Here is a 19,815-nt window from a genome sequence, read left to right as displayed (position 1 = left end):
GCGAAGCACCTCAAGCATACAATAGTAACATCATCAAACAGCGTAATCAATCAATAGATAGATTACTCGTTTTCCGAATTAGAGAAGTAATTGATTTGATATTTGATTATTGTAAGTCGACGTGTGTCGAGTATTTATCATATAATATACAGTACATCAAGTATAAATATTATTTTCAATATAACTTAGTAAGTGAATAACGAATCGTAAATGGGTAATAAGGAAAAAGATTCACAGGAATTTGTGAACCGTTTGATGAGAAGCGATTCAATAATTTGTTTTTGAGATTAGATAACAAGGAAGTAGAGTCACAGGAATTTGTGTTTGGATTGTGAGGTGCAATTATTTGTTTCGTTGAGATGATTGTTGTATTAGAGAGTAGATAAAAAGGATAAAGATTCATAGGAATTTATGAACCGTTTGAAAGGTGAGGTGCAAAAATTTGTTTTGCTGAGATGATTATTTTATTGGAGGCTAGAATAAAGAGTCTCAAAAACTTTGTATCCCTGTGACACTTCTTTCTTTAGAAATTTCATTTTGTTAAAAAAATGTTTAGTTGCTTATGTACCTTAGTTTCTGCAGTATTTTCTAATATTGTTAATTTCTGTTATTGAAAGAACTTTTAAAGACAACAGCTGTTAGTTTAACATCATAGGACCCTAAAAATATGATTAGAACCAAAACCATCCTAAAATTTAAATTAGTACATGTTGCTTAGACTTTTTTGATGTGTGTATTATTGAGAGTTTCCGATGATGTCTCTTATGAGGTCTCTGTAGATACAGATACTGTAAGATACAGTCAAATGCTAAAAAAATAATGAATAGATACAGTCAAATGCGACTTCGTATAGACTGAATTTGAAAGTATATTATATAAAAATATACATACTTCTATGTGATAGTATAACATCGGTCCGTCAAGTTGTTTCTGAGGTCTTTCATTGCATACCAAATTAAGTACATGAAGAAATATTCTCTTTATAATATTTGTATACACAAGATTTACTTATAAATTATCGATGATTTGTTTGGAAATTTGTTGCGAAGGAGCGTAGGGGGAGGGGTAAAAGTGATGATCAGATCTCGGTGAGTTAAGCGTGAAACGACATCAAAGACACATCAGCTAACGGCGTGTTTGCCCGACGATACGAGTGCGGACTAAGTACTGCGGGAGTGTCTTGCTCACTAGGTGCGTCTCATACGTGCTCGCTTGTTTGGATGTATATTCTCACCCTTGTTAGTTAAGCCAAACGTTCTTTCGATGTTGATATATAAAGTCTTTTACAAAAAAACGGGCACTTTTAATTTATTCGAATATTTTTTGTATTAACATTGGTAAAAGGGATTTGATGCAAGATAAAATTAATATTATTTTCTGATGTAAAATACTTTTTAACAGACTTCAAAAAAGGAGGAGGCTCTCAAGTCGTCGGCGTCGGTATGTTTTTTTTTGTTTGTTTCCTCAGAACTTTCGACTGGGTGAACCGATTTATTAATAAGTTTTTATTTGAGGGAATCGTAATTAGGATTATATTCATTCTAGTTTTACATTCTAGTTTTACAATTATATAGCTTACTTTTACCAAGTTTTGCTTACCTTTGCTACGATTAACTTGTATTGTAAATTGTACGTGCAAGCTTGCACCTAAGCAGATGTCGCTTTTATCTTTAACATCTATGTTCTCAGTGAGACGTGCCAAGGGAATAATTGTAATTATTTTAGTTAATTATAATTTGTATATGTATTTAATCTATTGTTTCTGTTTTTGTCTCCAATAAAGTAAATAAATAAATAAATTAATTAGATTGTTTAAAAATACTCAATTATTTATCCCTGGTCTCTGTAAATCGTTTTCTTACTGATTCCGGTCTTCTTTTCAAAGAACCGGTTTTTTGAAACCTAGTCCAGTTCCTCTAAGTTCTTTTAATACGTATTTATTGAATGCATATAAAACTTTTTTTATTTAAGATTTCTATAGTTGTACTGTGGACTGTTGAAAACCTTCATACCACGTACTAGTAAGATTTTACCCATTCATTCACTTGTTCATTTCAAATACGCAAAACCTAATCGTATTAAAGTTAAGTGCGGTCACACAGGACGTAGAGACAAGACGAATGAGACAATAACTTTTAGAGTTGGAAGATATGGTACGAATGCCAACGGTTTTAGTAATAACTATCAACATACGCGTGGTGTCTTAAAGTATCTGGGAAGATTGGAAGGTAAAACAACGATAAAGAATCTGTGGCGATCAGTAGCAAGAAGACCGCAGTTAGTCAACCCAAATATAAGGATAGGGATGGAGAAATTTTGTATATTTCTAAGCGTGCGACTGGTATTGATCCCGGGCTGGTTGGAATGATTCGCCGAATTCCAGTCGAGCCAAGAACGTATCTACTGTATCGATAATTGTTGATTAAAATAGTCGCCATTATCATAATTTTTACATGCAATACCTACCAACAACTTTGATTATACAAGTCAGTTCTACGAAAAGTTTAAAAGTTTTCTTCAATCTCTCAAATAAACAAACATTAAATAAAAGTAACCGAAAAAGTATTTAAACCAAGTAAGGCCTGAATGTTAAAATTGATTGTATGTAAATTTGAGCAAAGTTTTGTGTGAAATATTAAAAAAGTTACATGATTTCGATTTGTGCTGTCAATTCAAAAGCCATATCTACGAAGTTAGTCCGTAAAAGTTTACTACAAGTTTCGGCGGTGGAGATTCACGACACAGTATTTTTATAATAGTCTACAATGAATAGAATATTCACATATAAGCTACGGCAACTTTTTCTATTGTCGGTGTAAACTTCATACTTCTACTAAAGTACCGCCGTTTTGTACAACATAACTGGCGTTCGTTAAAATTCTTCCAGATTTCTAAATTAAACACAATACACAAAATATATCCTCACGGCGATTACCGTTGAAAGATGTAGTAGCTATTTTTGTGCTTTAAATATTAATAAATGTAGAAAAATATGTTTTAACACACATTTTTTTTATTTCGTAACCCTTTATTAAATCCATCATATTTTGTAAGAAAAATGTGGGGAGAACAAACACAAAATTGATGGCAATCGTCATAATGTCTGGCATAAAATTAATTAGATTTCGATCTTTTGATTTTGTCTGCTCACCTAATTTTTATTCTGTTGGCATTTTACGGACAGAGCTGACGCCCACGTCGCACCGTCGACCATCGAAGCGGACGTAATTGAGAAAGTTATCGGAGCGGGAAAATTTCTTTAAAACTCGATCCTAACTGTCCCTCGGCCCAGCAAGATTACAGCCTTTGCGATTCCCTCTTATGTGATTCGGATGCTTCACTCAATTTAGTGTATGAGATACGATTATATGGGCGCATGAATAATTCTACTTTATCTCATCTCGGTTTATTTATTATGTTACGAGCCGATGCTTCTCGCTTCCCCGATACTCCATTATACAATGCTGATTATTTATTCTTTAAATTGCGACGACATAATCATTTCAATATCCATATTCTTTTCTCCAAACGTCATTCTCTATGAAATAATTTCTATATTTACGATTAGACAGTATTATTTCGCTCTCAATATTATAATAAAATCCCTTGCGAATGAATTTCACATCAACAATCGTTTACATGCAATTTATGGACTTCTCTTAAATCCACTCCAGGCACAGTAAATCATTTTTATAGTAAATCCTATATATCACGTACTGATTGGTCGAATCTTCCTCCAATCTTCGCAAAAAAGGTCTTTGTCATTCTTCACGTTATATTAAATTGGTATAAAATTTGGGAATACACATTGATCAAACCTTGTCATCGAACACGCGAATTCAAAGTGTCAGTAAAAAGATATCATCAATCGCGGGTATTACGTAGACATTGTAATTTTCTACCTGTTCTCGTCAATGTATGCTGGTTCAATCTTTACTTCTTAGTAACTTGCAGATACTTACTAGCTCTCTAAATTTTACTTTGCAAGCAATTTGATAAACTTGAACTTTTACAAAATTTTGCTATTAGGTTCATTTTTGGGTCATGCAAACATATCCTTTATTTGAATTTTGGATTAGGCTCAAGTGGATTCGGGTTTGATTTCGCCGGAGCACCCACATTCGTTCGACCCAAAATCTCGTCGGTGTTGACGGAAAACGTTTATTTGTGATTGTCATGACCTCAACCTGCGGTCTGAAGCTTACAGCATTTTATGTGTTGCCACCCTACCACCTTTTTTGTGGTTAAGACTAACTGACTGACTGTGAAATTATTTTCTGTTTTCTATAGAAAATCTGAAGCTCAATGCATTCAAAAACCTAGCAAAATATTTTCTTCCTACAAGTCGTTTTGGTGAAATTATATATATAGGTATAGCCACAGAATAGCGATAGATACTTTAAAATTATAAGTTTGTCGCCTCTTTTGAGCGTAGGCACGTTGTTAAATTTTTTTTCTTTATAAGTTTTTAGTTGTTAAATTATTATATATACAATCTAATTAAGTAAACCTATACTAAAAATCATTTATTGCCAACTTAAGTTATTTAAATCCGAAATCTTACACCTTTTGTTTATTTGGAAGAAGATATCGGTGATTAGCGAAAAAGCTGTCGTGATTGTGCTTTCGTAGCTCTAGAAAATTATAATCTTTATTTTAAGTGCAATTATAAGTTTTCATTCGTTATTATGTTGCGATATGAGACGAATACAAGGCAAATCTCAGCTTGTTACGCTCACACTGCTTCTATTTAATTACAGTCATTAGCTAATGTTATTGTTATACAGACTGACTGTTACGAGGCACATATTAACATTAATGTCTACATTAATTTGTATCTGGAGATAATATCAGGTGTTTCCACTCGCTCGGAGATGCCGCACCTAATGTAGTGAATAATTCTAATTACAACTATCTATATTTGTCAAATCTGGCTTGTGGCGCGTAAATATACGAGTAGGTATAATATTAATAATTAATGATGCTAAATCTGTTGGCTTCGAAATCGTCAGAGCTTTTAGTGGAATTTCCATTGCATAATAAATATAATATGATTGATGATAATGATAGTAGTAAGCATTACGTCAGTACAATGACTGCCATTCCTAGATTTAGCGATTAATTTTTATGTAGCAGATACAAGTTGGAGGATTTTGTATCTCTTTTGTTTTTTAAATTTTTTGTATTTTAACTTTAAATTCGGTTCAATGTGGGTTTGGTACAGCGGTGCCCTCCTCTGTACTCAAATACCTACTAGTCTTACATATTAGATTGCATTCTTGATCACAAATTAATATTTTATTGTTTGGAATTTTTTTTTGTATAGTCCTCTGCATTTAAAAGGCAAATCTTATTATTCTTTTTAGTTGAATCAATTTGTTCTCACAGCTCTTCTGCTATCTCGGTGTATTTTTATTTGGAGCTTATAAAACTGCAATATTCATTTTATTGTGTATTTTTTGTGTTAACAAAATTTAAAGGTTCAGGTAGTCTCTCTATTATAAATATAAAAAATTTGGTGTCCGTGTAATTGTCCGAGTGTATGATTCTTCTCCCCTGTTGTCGATTTTAATATTTTTATAATTTCTTACATCATTTTTTTTTAATTGGTCCCAGACGTGGGTGTTATCCAATACCTGCCAGCCTCTACTATTTGAAAGAATGTAACAAAGAACGGCTCGTGTAATCGAAGATCAATCTTCGATCGACTTGATTCTTTCGCGTTGCATAAATATATGGATTCTCTCTGATTCTTCTACTATATAAATCACGGGGAATATTCATAGGTCTTCAGGTCAATATCAGCAGCCGATTTTCACCCCCAGACATGACATTAAATTGAGAATATCCACCCGCATCATGTTGATGTCCGGCGTTCTATATCCGTGCGTTTTGCAAGATTTGCCACTTTGTGGAATCAACTTCCGGCTGGTGTATTCTCTTACTGATGCGAGTAAGGGAGCTTCAAGGCTGGCAGTGCATCTCTTGACCTCTGGTTGTGTAAATGTCCTCGTGCTGTGATTTTCTACTTTCACCTGAATATCTGGGCCGTTTGCTTCCTCGAACGTTAAAATAATTTCTGTAATAAATCGGTAAGTAATGGAATTCTGTAGTAAATCGGTTCAAAATATCTTACACTTGGTTGCAACACAATCTTCTCAGTTCGCGTCCGCATACGCTTCGAGTTTGTGAAAATTGTCTTGAGCATTTGAATTCTTGTCCCGCGAGTGAAATACGATTTACACTTTGCGGGATTTCTTGCGAAATATAAAATTGTACATCAGACGGCTTGCTACCCGTGCAACGTGAATATATTTGACTTTCTAATTTGGGATGGGTAACACGAATAATGTTTTTGCTAGTTTTTACTTTTACTGCAATTTTTAGTTTGTTTTTGTAGCGGTGTCAGTTACTGTGTTGTCTCAACAATGTGTGTTTTGAATTAGCCAGAAATAAAACATTAACATTCGCTCTGATTTGCTTAACCCTTTATTACCTGTTTTAAAATTACGATGAAAAAATCGTTCGAGTGACGTATCGTCATAAAATCTTGTATGCTCTGTTCAACTTTCAGGTTGTGGCTTCATCTACAGGATCTACTTTACAGTTGATAACCTGCTCAACCCCCATATTCATATATTAGGAAATTGACTTGGAATGTCGCTCTTGTAAACCTAAACAATTTAGAGCCACAACCTGAGAGTTGAACAAATATAAGATTTTATGACGATACGTCACTCGAATGGTTGGCTCAGTTGGTTCGAGCATTGGCATGGAACGCCAGACGACCCACGACGGGTTCGAGTCCCGCATCGTTCATAAAAGTTTTGTTTCAAATTTTATTTGTGTATTAATCCCAGAAGTGAGGGTTACCTTAAAAACATAACAAATTGAAAAAATCGATTCAAATAATCCTTATTAGTTTTAGTAAGTAAACGTAAGCTGAATTGACAAAATGATACAAGTAATGGCGGACGGCGTTATTAATGGAGGGCTTGGTTTAGAATGGATTGCGGTAATCAATACTTCCTAACTGATCGCATTTCCACGTTATTTTGCCTTTTGTCCCTTTGTTTTTGGAATTACGAATTATACTGCCGATCTCCCCTCACCATTAACCCTTGTGTCTCTGCGGCAATTTGTGTCCGATAGCTTTTTGAATTGAAACCGAAATGTAAAATAACACCGAGCAGTTCATTCATCGTATCTTGACTTATTATATATATCAAGCGAGATAAATCCTTAACGATTGTATTAAGAAAAGAAGATTGTTGTTATTCAGATAATGAAAATACGTATATTTTTTCGTAGTTTTTGTTCTTATTGTGGGTACGTAGTTGATTATGAGTAATACATTTGGTGTCCACGTAAATTATGTGCGGATGTTAGTTACAAACCACTTTATAGCAGCACATAGTCGGAATACATAAAACAAGTGGCAGTGCCCTTAAACTTCTTTAGTGTGGGAACTAATTTCGCAAAAACTCACACATTTGCAAATGTATTTGTACCACACAGAAGACAATGATATAATTAGCTACAAATCATAAATGCGACTTTGATGGAAAGCTCATTTAGAGACAATTCACACATATCAGTGACGCCACAGTTCCCTCAACGTGTGCGCTCAGTTCAGTCAGTATCAGTGTTGCGTCAGTGATTCATTGACACATGTCAGTTGACGGAGTTTCAGTGAAAACGTGTTCGTAGTCAACTATTGTGATTGTTGCTGTGGCTCTGTTCAATACTATGGATCTATCAATGATAGCTATTGATTTAGACAAAGAAGAAGAGCAGCATCATGAAGGAAAAAAAAGAAAATGGATGCATGAAGCATGGCAATTAAGAAAGACAGGAGAATTCATGACATTAAACAGAGAATTAATGAAAGATTTCGAATCCATGTACTTTGCATGTGATAAATCATACAAAACCCTATTTAACGAACCAACTTTATAAATCGCTCGTTCATCATTTTGTTTTTGGTGCCGCGAAGTCCGTGATCCGGCAGAAAATATCGTTGTCAACGAATACGACCGTGATTGACGGTGTAGGCACTGACACTGACATCTGGGGATGCGTTCATAGCGAATTTATGAAAGAATATTTCGTACTGCGCCAGTACTGTGTCGCAACTGTGACTTCATAGATATGTGTGAATGAACATTTATTGTTATTCAAAATTATCTGACTGTAGCTATCATTCTAATGTCACAATTAATAAAGATATTTTTCGAGGGTTAAGCAAAAGTTCAGGCACTCAACGCTAGAGAATGCTGCAACCACATTCCTATAAGCACTCTAATAGCTTTGAAATAGACGTTACATTCATAAGAAACTATTATCGCTTTCTCGAGCAGTAGACGATTAATTTGACCCAAGAGGGTGCGGTAATTGCTCTACAATTAGCAGACTTACAAACTTTGAAATATATGTCATATTCGCATGCAACTGTTATAAAATTCTGAGTACCCTAATGAAGAACGATTTCTACTATTCAATGCTGATGATGTACATGCGGATGCTGTAATCAACTTAGGCCAGCATACTCCACTCTTAAAATAGATGTCATAATATTAGCATGCAATATTTTCTTATCTATTTCACTAAAAATAGTAATAATAATGATTGTAGTAATTTTTGATACAATCGAGACATCATGTCACAGAAAGTATCTAATCGTGACTTAGCTAATGTTGCGGACCTCCACATAATTGTGACACTTTTCCGAAGGCGCACAATTGGCAGTTTAACTGATTGAATGGTTTTGCACCGTTGCCGCTATCGAATACATGTAAGTTTATAAACTTAGTTTTGTTTTCAGGACAATATGTAAATATGCGAGGTTGTATGTAGGCGAACGATAAGAGTGAGAGAAAAGGGGGGGTCATTGGCAAAATTTTCATACAATGAAAAAGTTCTAATAGCATATAACATGTAATAAAATATGTAGAACGTATTCCACTTACCGACGAGCAGAGAGCTTTGTCATGAACTGCCAAATAATACAAATAAATATATAAATAAATAATCAGTCGAATGACACACTGGTAAAGTTAATAGATATTCTACCAATTTTTTTTTTTTTATGGAAACGAGCATACGGGTCACCTGTTGTTAAGTGATCACCGCCGCCCACAATCTCTTGCAACACCAGAGGAATCACAGGAGCGTTGCCGGCTTTTAAGGAAGGTGTACGCGCTTTTTTTGAAGGTACCCATGTCGTATCGTCCCTGAAACACCGCACAAGGAAGCTCATTCCACAGCTTTGTAGTACGTGGAAGAAAGCTCCTTGAAAACCGCACTGTGGAGGACCGCATCCAGATGGTGAGGATGATATCCTAACTTGTGGCGTGTCGTGCGAAGGTGGAATTTGGCGGCAGGAATCAGGTTAAACAGCTCTTCGGAACACTCCCTGTGATAAATGCGGTAGAAGAATTTGATAACAAATCACTCTAATCTCTTGGCGAACGGTCGTTTTAAATTAATTATGTTTTAGTTATGCACCTTATCTTCACCATATGAGAATATAAGTTTTAAATCTCGTCGTCGTATCGTACGAAACTTTTATAAATCATTTATTTAGCTTACACTCATGAAGACTACATCGCTTGTGAATTTTGTGCAACAAACAACAGCGAAACTATAAAATGCTCAATAGAAGAAAGCTTTACATCTTTGCGAAACTTACAAAATCGATTACAAAATAATTGTGTATTCACGAGTCGTCTTTCCACTCGCTCGGTAATCGTTTGTTCTTTCTGTGCGCTTTCACTTCTGTTCGTCACGGTGGAGGCTCTACATATTTTTATTTGACAAATCAAACAATAATTATTACGTTTACTGACGTCTAACACGTTCACATTTATAAAAAAATAAATCTGTGGTTTCTGTAAATTTATAAGATGATTTTATTAAATGATGTTGGTTACACCTAATGGTAATCTTATAAATTTTGAATGCTTTCTTTTGGATTGCGTTGGTAGCTATCGGTTCTTTGTTTTCATCATCATTCCATGTGAGAGTGGGTTTGTGTGTTCCAATGTTGTCGTAAATTTTCCCGATCCAGGTTATAACTCTATTATTTAATCTATCGACATTTTTGCTGTCTTGTGTATGAAACAAAGGTATGAATTTTAGTATAATACACTTATTTTTACCAGCTATGGTCTAACTTTTGTAAACAACTGGGGTGAAGCATATTTTTGTCATCATATAATTTTCTTATTTTTTTTTATTTACGACTGGTATCGATATTAATATCGATAAAAAGTTTGAAATTTTAGGTAAATATAGCGAGCCTACTTTTATTAATTTCCCATTTAATTTTAAACTTGAACAGTTTTCGAGATTTGTTTCGCAATAATCATAAAAAGCACAAGGACATATTCTTTCCATTGCAGCGTTGACTTAAGTGTGACTTGCTTTTTGTGCTCCTATACATTGCGCAAATTACTTATATGGACACATTCCTGGAAATTCAACTTCTATTTGGTAGGGGAGTATTATTGGTCTTTATTAACGTATATTAGCTGCATGGGCTACACTTTACGTACGGCTTAAGTTCAGGTTATTATCGAATCCAATCTGCAACATGCCTAATTAACAAACATCAAAACAATCTCGTAAATTATACTAACGTGCAAAGAAAGATATGTTGCTTTTTATATTATACTAGCTGACCTGACAGACGTTACTCCGTCCTCACAACGGTTACTGAGCATTAGCGGACGTAGGTGTCATTCCATAAAATCCGTTCTTAGCTGATCTCTACTCGTCAAAAGGAATATTCCTACCAAATTTCAAGTCTCTACGCCAGAGATATCGTGATGAGTCAATATATAGGTGGAAATCTCTTATATTATGGGTATATATAGATTATATTAACATGCCGAGATAGATAAGTCCACGCTGACGTAGTTACGGGCACATCTTGTATACTTTATTTATGGAAGTCAATATTATATTGAAACTTTATAATTGATATAGACTTTTCACAGGCTAATTTTGCCTAGTCGGTATGGCGGAGCGTTTTTCTGCCGTAAAGCAGAAAAGTGCAAGTATTATAGTGTTTCAGTTTGCAGGGCGCAGTAGCTAGTAAAACGTAAGAAGTTAAGTTTCATTAGCTCAGTAATTTTACGGTGGTGATAAGCGCAATTCTAATGCCATATAGAATCCTGGGCAGGACAGCATATGCCGTCTCACTTCTTCTCATAAAAAATACACAAAAACAAATAATAGCTATTGTAATTGGGCAGCTAAAAAACAAAAAAGCTTTGTAATACATCACATGTTCTGTTTATGGTTAGTAATTGTAATTGTCCGCCTACAATTCGCAAGCAAAGCATTCTTACAAACATTGCTCTAAGCACCAACGCGCTAACTCACACAAAGTAGTCCTCGAGAGAGAATTGCGTTTTACGAGTCAAAGTAGGGTGAAACACGTCTAATATTCTAAATGCATCAAGTGTTGTGTGCGACTCGTTGAGCGTGGGTTACGCTGGCTACGAGCTACGTGCTCTGCTATGAGTCGGCTACGACGGCGACTAAGGGTGAATTTTTGAGTTCCTGCCTTTAATTATGCGGTAGAAGTAGGTCGCAGTAATGGAGCTCGTAGCCGCGGGCAGTGCCCGACCAAATTGTATGTGAAGCTTTTAAACCATTGTTTCTGCTCTGTATTTTTCGGGATCGTGCTAAAAGGAATGGAATGCTTATTTCGTCTCATAATTACACGTTTCGAGGGCGCCGCTGCACTGAGTGTATTAATATTTAAATGAGCGAGCCGCACTTTAATAGTTTGTGTAACTCTCACTTGAGCTCATCAGTTTGCGATGGCACGCACACCAAGCAGTTAACGATCAATACAGACAGACGCAGCGACGCCGCCGACCGATATGTTATTATTATCCCACGTTCCGATGATATTAAATTTGTTTGCCATTATTTAATTTGTTGACAGAAATTTTATTAAAATGGATCGCCGTGAATTGATTATAACGTAAATACATTAAAAGCAGGATTCGGTCAGTGTTTTATTTATTATCATTGTATGGTTGATCAAAATTGTGAAGCCTTGTGTGATTAAAATCAATCTTTATTGGGTTATATTTAAAGATATTCCCCGGCGACTTTTTAAGCAAAACTTTCTAAGATAGAATCTTCTTAAAAAATCTTAATTCGGTCTAAATAACAGCCTTGCTCTCCTCCTTGTGTAGGCATCTTTTGCGGTTTGTCACACGTTTTTGCGGTTATCATGCTTGTATCACTTAGCTTATTACCAGCTCACCACATAATAATTTGGATACACGTCACGAAAATTAATCTTTCGTGATTTTATAAATATTTAATTTTCACATTAATTGCGAAAATTAACAACTATGAAACGAAGTTGTGTTATTTTAAATTAATAATTAATCGGTCATAATATAGCTATTTACACTCCGGTTGTGACATTACCCACAAGTCTGTATTTTTCGAATAATAGACGATAATTAAGAAAATTTTGAATAAATTATTAATAATTTATTCAAAATTTCCTAAAGAATGAAAGTAGGATATTATGTTAATTAGGGAATTAGTGTTATTAATCCTAAATACAATTAATTGTATATTCCCAGTAAAGGTCCTCGGATTGTATTGTATGTATCGTTTACCAATCGGCTTAGACCATCTCCGTTAAACTTACTGCTTCTGTGAAGCGAACAATGTCCCTGGGGAGAATGATTTAATGGATTCCGATGATAACTCATGTAGTTCCAGATACTGGCAGCTTATACTGTGGAAGCGGTCCACGCTAAGGATGTGACATCTTTGAGATGATATTTCATTCTCTTTTCTGCTATCAATTTAAAGAAGTCTGTTACGGATACTAATCCATTCATTAATAAAAATTATTCGTTTGTTCAAAATCTAGTAATGATCAATACCAATCATTATGAAATATTTACATAATAATATATTCGTATAATCTAATGTTATACTATATATATCAGTGGGAGGCTCCTTTGCACAGGATGACGGCTACCATCACCGTTTATGGGTACCTCAACGGCTCCTATTTACCGTGAAGCAGTAATGTGTAAACGTTACTGTGTTCCGTTCTGAAGGAGGCGGCGTAGCTAGTGAAATTACTGGGCAAATAAGACTTAACATCTTATGTCTCAAGGTGACCAGCGCAATTGTAGTGCCACTTAGAATTTTTGGGTGTTTCAAGACTCCTGAGCGGAACTGCATTGTTATAGAAAAAAGCGTATCAATTACCATCAGCATCCTGCTCATCTCGTCCCTTATATTCATTACAAAAATATACAAGCCACAGAGAAGCGTGGATACTATAACTAATAAATGTTTTTGTATGAGATTACACGAATATAAAACTATGACAGTAATTGGTACCGGTTTCTCAACACGACTTAACATTTTTGATGGTATTAACGGCCGTTCCCAATATTCAGTTTATCTCCGGTTGTGGCATACTTGAGATAAATAACGTAATTATCGTTGACTTTTCTGTCCCAATAAACTTATGTACGGTAACTCACCTTATCCGTACACGCTGTCTGTCAATGGGAGGCCGTATAGCTTACCAGCGATAGAAGTTTGTATGGAAATTGCAATTCAGGCGTCCCAATATAAGGTAATAAGAATGTAATAAGATGACTTATCGGGTATATTGGGACAGCTTCAGTTTATTGACAGCTAATTACTGACAGTAGAAGGATGTAATTTATCTCTATCTGTAGATAGTATATTGGGAACGGCCGTTAATCGACACTATCATGATAATTCATACATGGTATTAATGTCAGAAATAATTGGCGGATTACAGTTGTATAAAGGCGAGCGGCGGCCGCCACCGCTACGCTAATCGCTCGGCTAATTTCAAAACGTGATGCCATTGTTGTTGTCCTTCAATAAAGCTGTTAGCTAGCTAGCTTTACGAGACTTTTGGGTCATTATCTTTACTTTCCCCTATTAATGGGAAATACTTAAAATGTTCCTTGCTACTTTAGAAAAAAATAACAACCATAATTTTAAGAAATATGCATTATGAAATATGTAAGGTTCAAGTTCAGGAAACAGGATGCTTATCTGGTCTATCTATTGGAATTTATTTATTCAGAAAAAAAAACCAGTCGAATTTATTTGTTAGGATGCACGTATCATAAAGAAAAAACCTCCCTAAATTAAGTTTTAACCTTATTTAGTTTACAATAGACAATAATTATTAGAAGGCGATATGGATATTTGAAAACCAAATATGGAGTATTAAAAACAGTTATGAGGAGCAAGGTACATAGCAAGATAGTTAATAACAAGACACAAAAACAGAGATTTTTATTATTCAGAATTAACATTTTTGTCTGTCAGCATCGCATGACCTACATGAAAATATCAGTTATCATTTCCTTACTTCACACTATACTTTCAATATACCGACCGTAAACGCATTGGGAACGTGTTTTTAACATCGTTTGTATGTAGTAGCAGAGCGCGGCCGAAATGTTTGGGATATTAACGCTGGCCACCATAAGTGTGCTGATATATACAGTGGTGTCGCTGTTGATGCACTGCAACGATCGCTGGAGGGATATAGGACAGTGTTTCTGTGACGACTGCCGCCCGCGCCTGCAGGCACAAGTTCGTGCGCCCGTTGCGCCCGTCGCCTCCGTGTCCTCGTACATTGATATCCCGATGCAACCTTAACTCTTACACTCACGGTAATAAGTGCCAATAATAATCTAGTGCCAAAGTTGTTTTGATTACTAAATAAAGAACTAGTTACGTTGTTTATCAATTTTACATCCCCCAAATATATATAAGGGGATGTTGGTTGGTGTAATGAACTTGAAATTTTAAATATCGAACGAAATCGTTAACTATTTCACTGCGGGTAGTAGTCGAAGAAGTGAACCAGTGCCCCGGTTCGAGTACCGGCTGCGATGCGCAAGCGCAGGTAACGGAGGATGGAGCCGTTCGCGCGCCTGATGGAGGGCGCTAAGCTGCCCGGGGTGTTGGCCACTCGTGACGCCCGGCCGCGGGGCGCGCTGGTGCACGCCAGCCTGGCTGCCGGCCCGCACTTGGCCGACAAGCGCGGACGCCACCTCACCGGCACCTTCTGTCTCACCGGTGACACCATGGAGGGCATCATTCAGTGCCTGGTCTTCTTGAAGGCCTTCTCGGTGAGTTCACCTCTTCGTGTTTCTGAACTCTGCTTACTGGAACGACACATTAACGACAATATCTGAACCACCGAGCCTTGCTCGGATTTTTTAGAATGGATTCGAACCGGGGTCTTCTGCTTTCCGGAAAACCAATGTCCCATCTGAGCTATAATAGTCTTGTATATTGTAGCGAAATTTACCTTTGTATTCTAATGTTATTGTAGCTGTTTCTCATTAAAACACTGATAAAACTACATTTTTTAAAATAGCTAGATCCATTTCTCGCCTCCGAAACTACATGTAAATTTCATTAAAATCGTTGGAGCCATTTCCAAGATTCAGAATATACATATTATAACCATGGCTTGATTGATAGAAGGTAAACATGAAGACAGACTCGCTCGTGTTTCAATTTATTAATCTGTATTTTTCTTATCAAAGTTATATGCTTCTAGCAAAATATTATAAAATGATAATTACTTGTTGTCGTTTCACACAGCGCTCCGATCACGTAACTTGTGATGTAAATGTAATAACTCTTGTTGTACAACTTTCGCATACGGGATCTGAGTTAAATTATTAATTTTGTTGGTATTGTTTGTGCCGAAACTTTGTAAAATGAGTTTGGAATTCTGTCTTTACTCGTGGAATTTATTCTTATATACAACAGCGTCACGCTACAATGACGACATTAAATAAACATACGGGTAGAACTACTAAACCGTAATCATTCACCTAAAATAAATAAATTTTTCATAATATAATTTCGGAACAACCTGTAAGAAATCTAGTAGCCGTGCGCTAGGGTAGGACCGACACCTACTTCGTGTCGTATTATGCGACCTCGTAAGGATAATAAAAATTTTGTTTCCTAAATATGTAACTTGTTCGTTTTAAAATTTTAATTCGTGGTCAAGAGTGGAGAAACAGTTGGTACATTGACACTTGACTCTAATAGTACATCAATCTGTCCACTTGGCGCCTAGTTCGTTTTGTTCTTTGATTCCCTAATTCACGACACACGCTACTGACCACGTCCATACTTTCGGATCTTTTGTTGCATTTGTACTGCAGAGAGAGTCCACGGGATTCCATGTTTGCGCATCACTACCATACATGAAAGGGGTCACTGATAAAATAGGATACTAAGGAGGAAGTTTGATATAAAAGAATTTTCCCCTCCCCCTTCCCCTCAAAAAAGTGGTCACCCACCTACGTTCACCAAAAGACAGTATTCCATACTAGTGCCCCGGGGTCTATAAAGTTGACTGCAGCTGCGGAAGGTCTTATATCGTCAAGGCAATGTGTCACGTATTTCTCGCCGCCTCCGCAGCCCCGCCGCGACCACGATTCATGCAATTGGATCGTAACTTCGGCATCAATTCAATATAATATATAGCGTGAGTACGGGTACTCATAATAATTACAATGTTAAAGTTTTGCGATGATAATAGTTTAAAATCATATAAAAATTTAAATTATTTACTTTAAATTATAGAATTATTTTCTAACGATTAAGGTTAGATAGCTCTACCCGTGTGTTCATTTAATGTCGTCATTGTAGCGCCACAATATATAATGTGTGATATTTCGTACAATACCATTACTCAGTGCTCTCACGATACGTCTTTGCCGTTTCAATGCATGAAAAACAGCTGAACTACCGCTCTACGAGAAAGACAAACAGACAAATCTTTGCTGACTCCGCGTCTTTCCCGGACAATGGACAAAAATACCGGTGGAATATAGTCATCACGTATCCATTAGCCAGTCCCATTATCTAACTCACCAATGATCATCACGAAAGTGTTCAACCTTGTCACAACGCCAAGAGTGTGCCAAAGTGCAAGCCGTTTTTCAGGTATAAAAGGACATACAGATAAGGATTTTTCACGATCGTAGAATTGTTGGTCATAAATCCATTAAACCTATGTAAAAATTTCTAAACGATGGGTAAAGAACTTTAGGAGATTAGCGATTTTGAACATTACGAACACACGATTTACTTATTGGAATAAGGCTTAATGTTTGAGCAAAGTAAAGTATTATAACTTCCATCATTGATAACGGGAAAGTTCTAGAACTGGAGAATAGCAATTTATAAGTTAAAACCGGAACAGCTAGTTACGCTCCAACGACTGTTCTCTACAGCATCCCTCGTGGCGTCTCTCCTCGTGCCGCCAAATTGAGCTTAATTACCATAAGGCTAGCCTTCAGAAGCCGATACTGTATCTGTGCATTCTAGTTTATACTGATGGGGAGTAATACCTACATTACAATTAAAATACTAATAATAACATCATATCATGTGTAATGAATTTATGATTATTTATTATTGTTTTACAAATTAGTCAGTTTAATCAAGTTTATTTTTATTATTCATATTCAATTTATAATACTCTATTTGATGATTGTAATTGATTCATATGTTTTAAGCGATATTAGTAAGCTATTCCATATGAAAATCCGTTATGTGGGTAGTCTATGAAAAACGAAAGGAATATATTAGATTCCTTTAAAAGAGTGGGGGCATTCCGGTCGAGCATCTGGTCGGAGAGAGACGTTAATATTAAGCTATGCAATTATTAGTAAGTGTGGAAGTATAGGCAAGTGATTAAAATAATATAATTGTTTTCACGAAGCAAGATGTTTTTTTATACACCAGTAATAATAAATTCGTCACCCATGCAACCGACTGGAATAGTAGTTAATTTTCAATTCATCTTCTTATTTTAAAATTTCTTGTAAGAATTCCACCAACATTAAAGGTTGAAAATTGGGAACATTATAATTAAAAAAATCCTTTGCATAAGATTCCTTTGTCAAATATTTGTCGGCTAATTATGCCGTGCAAATCTGTTTTAAGAAAATTAAGTAACCACGATTCATACAAATAAATAAATTTCATTTCAATAATTTCGTTTCATTTCATTTTAAGAAAAAACCTGTTGAACCCTTACCTTATAGCTTTTTTATTACGGCTACTATTAGATGCTTATGTGCGTGGCATCTTTACCCTCAATGGCATCTTTAAATTTTTGTAGCTTCGTGTTATTCTACATTGAAATTATTGAAATACAAAATACATACTCCAGTGTCTTTCGAATTTTTGGAGTAATATTTTTACACAGTTTTATTATGCAACCCGGCATTTTAGTACAATTATTAGCACAGTTTTACAGAACATGTTTCACGTCAACGTCACACAATGTTCGAGACTGGCTCGAGTACGCTCACTTGTGCGTAGTATTAGTTCCCGCACTTTGCGATTATGCTTGCGGTATCTAGTTGGAGCGCATCAGAGACCAATCCTTAATCTTAGTGTTGAACGTTACTCCTAATATGCTTTGAATCACGCATGATGTTGTCACTGCGATGTGATGACATAGTTAATTTAATCTCTTTTTCTAGTTTTATTTGCGAAGACCGTTAACGTTTCGTCTTATATGATCCTTAGATTCACTTTCGAAAATAAAAGTAAACCGTGCCTGTTTCCAGTAACATTGGAGGGTACCAGGAAGAAACAGAGAGACACAGACAAACATTTTCAATTTGGTTTACTGATTTATTTATTTTGATTAAAACGGTTACAACACCAATTACATTAATCAAGTGCATTGCTATTGCGAGGACTCACAAAATTGGAGCAGCAACTGCAACAACACCTCAAGTCTGTTAGTAAATAGATCACAATCAGGGCGGACTTCTACGAGGCGATACAATTTCAAGACTCGTGGCACGGGCGCTGCAGTACGAGCTTCTGTGCGACACGCGGGAACCGCCAGAAGACGTTGATTTCTAAATAATAAAATTGTTTTACCAGTGGGAGGCTCCTTTGCACAGGTAGCCGCTAGATTATGGGTACCACAACGGCGACTATTTCTGCCGCGAAGCAGTAATGTGTAAACATTACTGTGTTTCGGTGTGAAGGGCGCCGTAGCTAGTGAAATTACTGGGCAAATGAGACTTAATATCTTATGTCTCAAGGTGACGAGCCCAATTGTAGTGCCACTGCATTGTTATGGGTAGGGCGTATCAATTACCATCTGAGCTAAACGTCCTGCTCGTCTCGTCCCTTATCTTCATAAAAATAAATTTTCAGGTCTATACTATCGGATCAGCTCATTATGAATATCAGGGCTATTAAACCCCAACTAACTTTATGTTTGGTAGTTGCTTGGTCGAGAGCCTCAGGTTTCTAGAGTTTTGTATCCGAGGTAACCGATGAGATTAGATGATGTAAATACTGTTCCATACATTCATTTGCAACTAGTAAATAGCCGAGTGAGTCTTCTTTAACAATCAGACATCTACCAAGACAAAAATAGTAAAATCGTAAACTTGCCGTGTCTGTACATTAAATAGTAGTGGTTAATTTTTTGTTTGTTTGTTTATTTATGCTCAACGCAAAAAAAAAAAACGATTCGAATTCGTTTTAACTTGGCAAGTACTCCGTAATATTTTGTGTTTGTTTCATTCGAATCAGTTCGCAGACAAAGAAGTTATGTAATCATACGGTGAACTTTACACGGACAAAGTAGCGGGTTAGCGGCTTGTTCATAAAATATAATAATAAAATTCAGTTGTCTCCATAATACTAAACAAGTCAGGCTTTGATAATGTAAATATAGTCCACACTGTTGATAATATA

The 19,815-nt window shown here is 35.9% G+C and overlaps 1 protein-coding gene across 1 annotated transcript in view; it reads left to right on the top strand.

Annotated features, from left to right (window-relative positions):
- LOC126970780 (neurobeachin) overlaps nt 1-19,815 on the top strand; it is a 421,762-nt gene that overhangs the window by 6,106 nt on the left and 395,841 nt on the right. The window contains exon 2 of the mRNA XM_050816853.1: nt 14,485-15,182. Coding sequence (XP_050672810.1) covers nt 14,967-15,182 — 216 coding nt within the window. The 5' untranslated portion in view covers nt 14,485-14,966. The remainder of the gene's footprint in view (nt 1-14,484; nt 15,183-19,815) is intronic.

Source organism: Leptidea sinapis, chromosome 22, assembly GCF_905404315.1.
Source record: "Leptidea sinapis chromosome 22, ilLepSina1.1, whole genome shotgun sequence".
Taxonomy (NCBI): Eukaryota; Metazoa; Arthropoda; class Insecta; order Lepidoptera; family Pieridae; genus Leptidea; species Leptidea sinapis.
The sequence above is the reverse complement of the archived record's forward strand: the minus strand, read 5'-3'. Positions and strand labels throughout refer to the sequence as shown.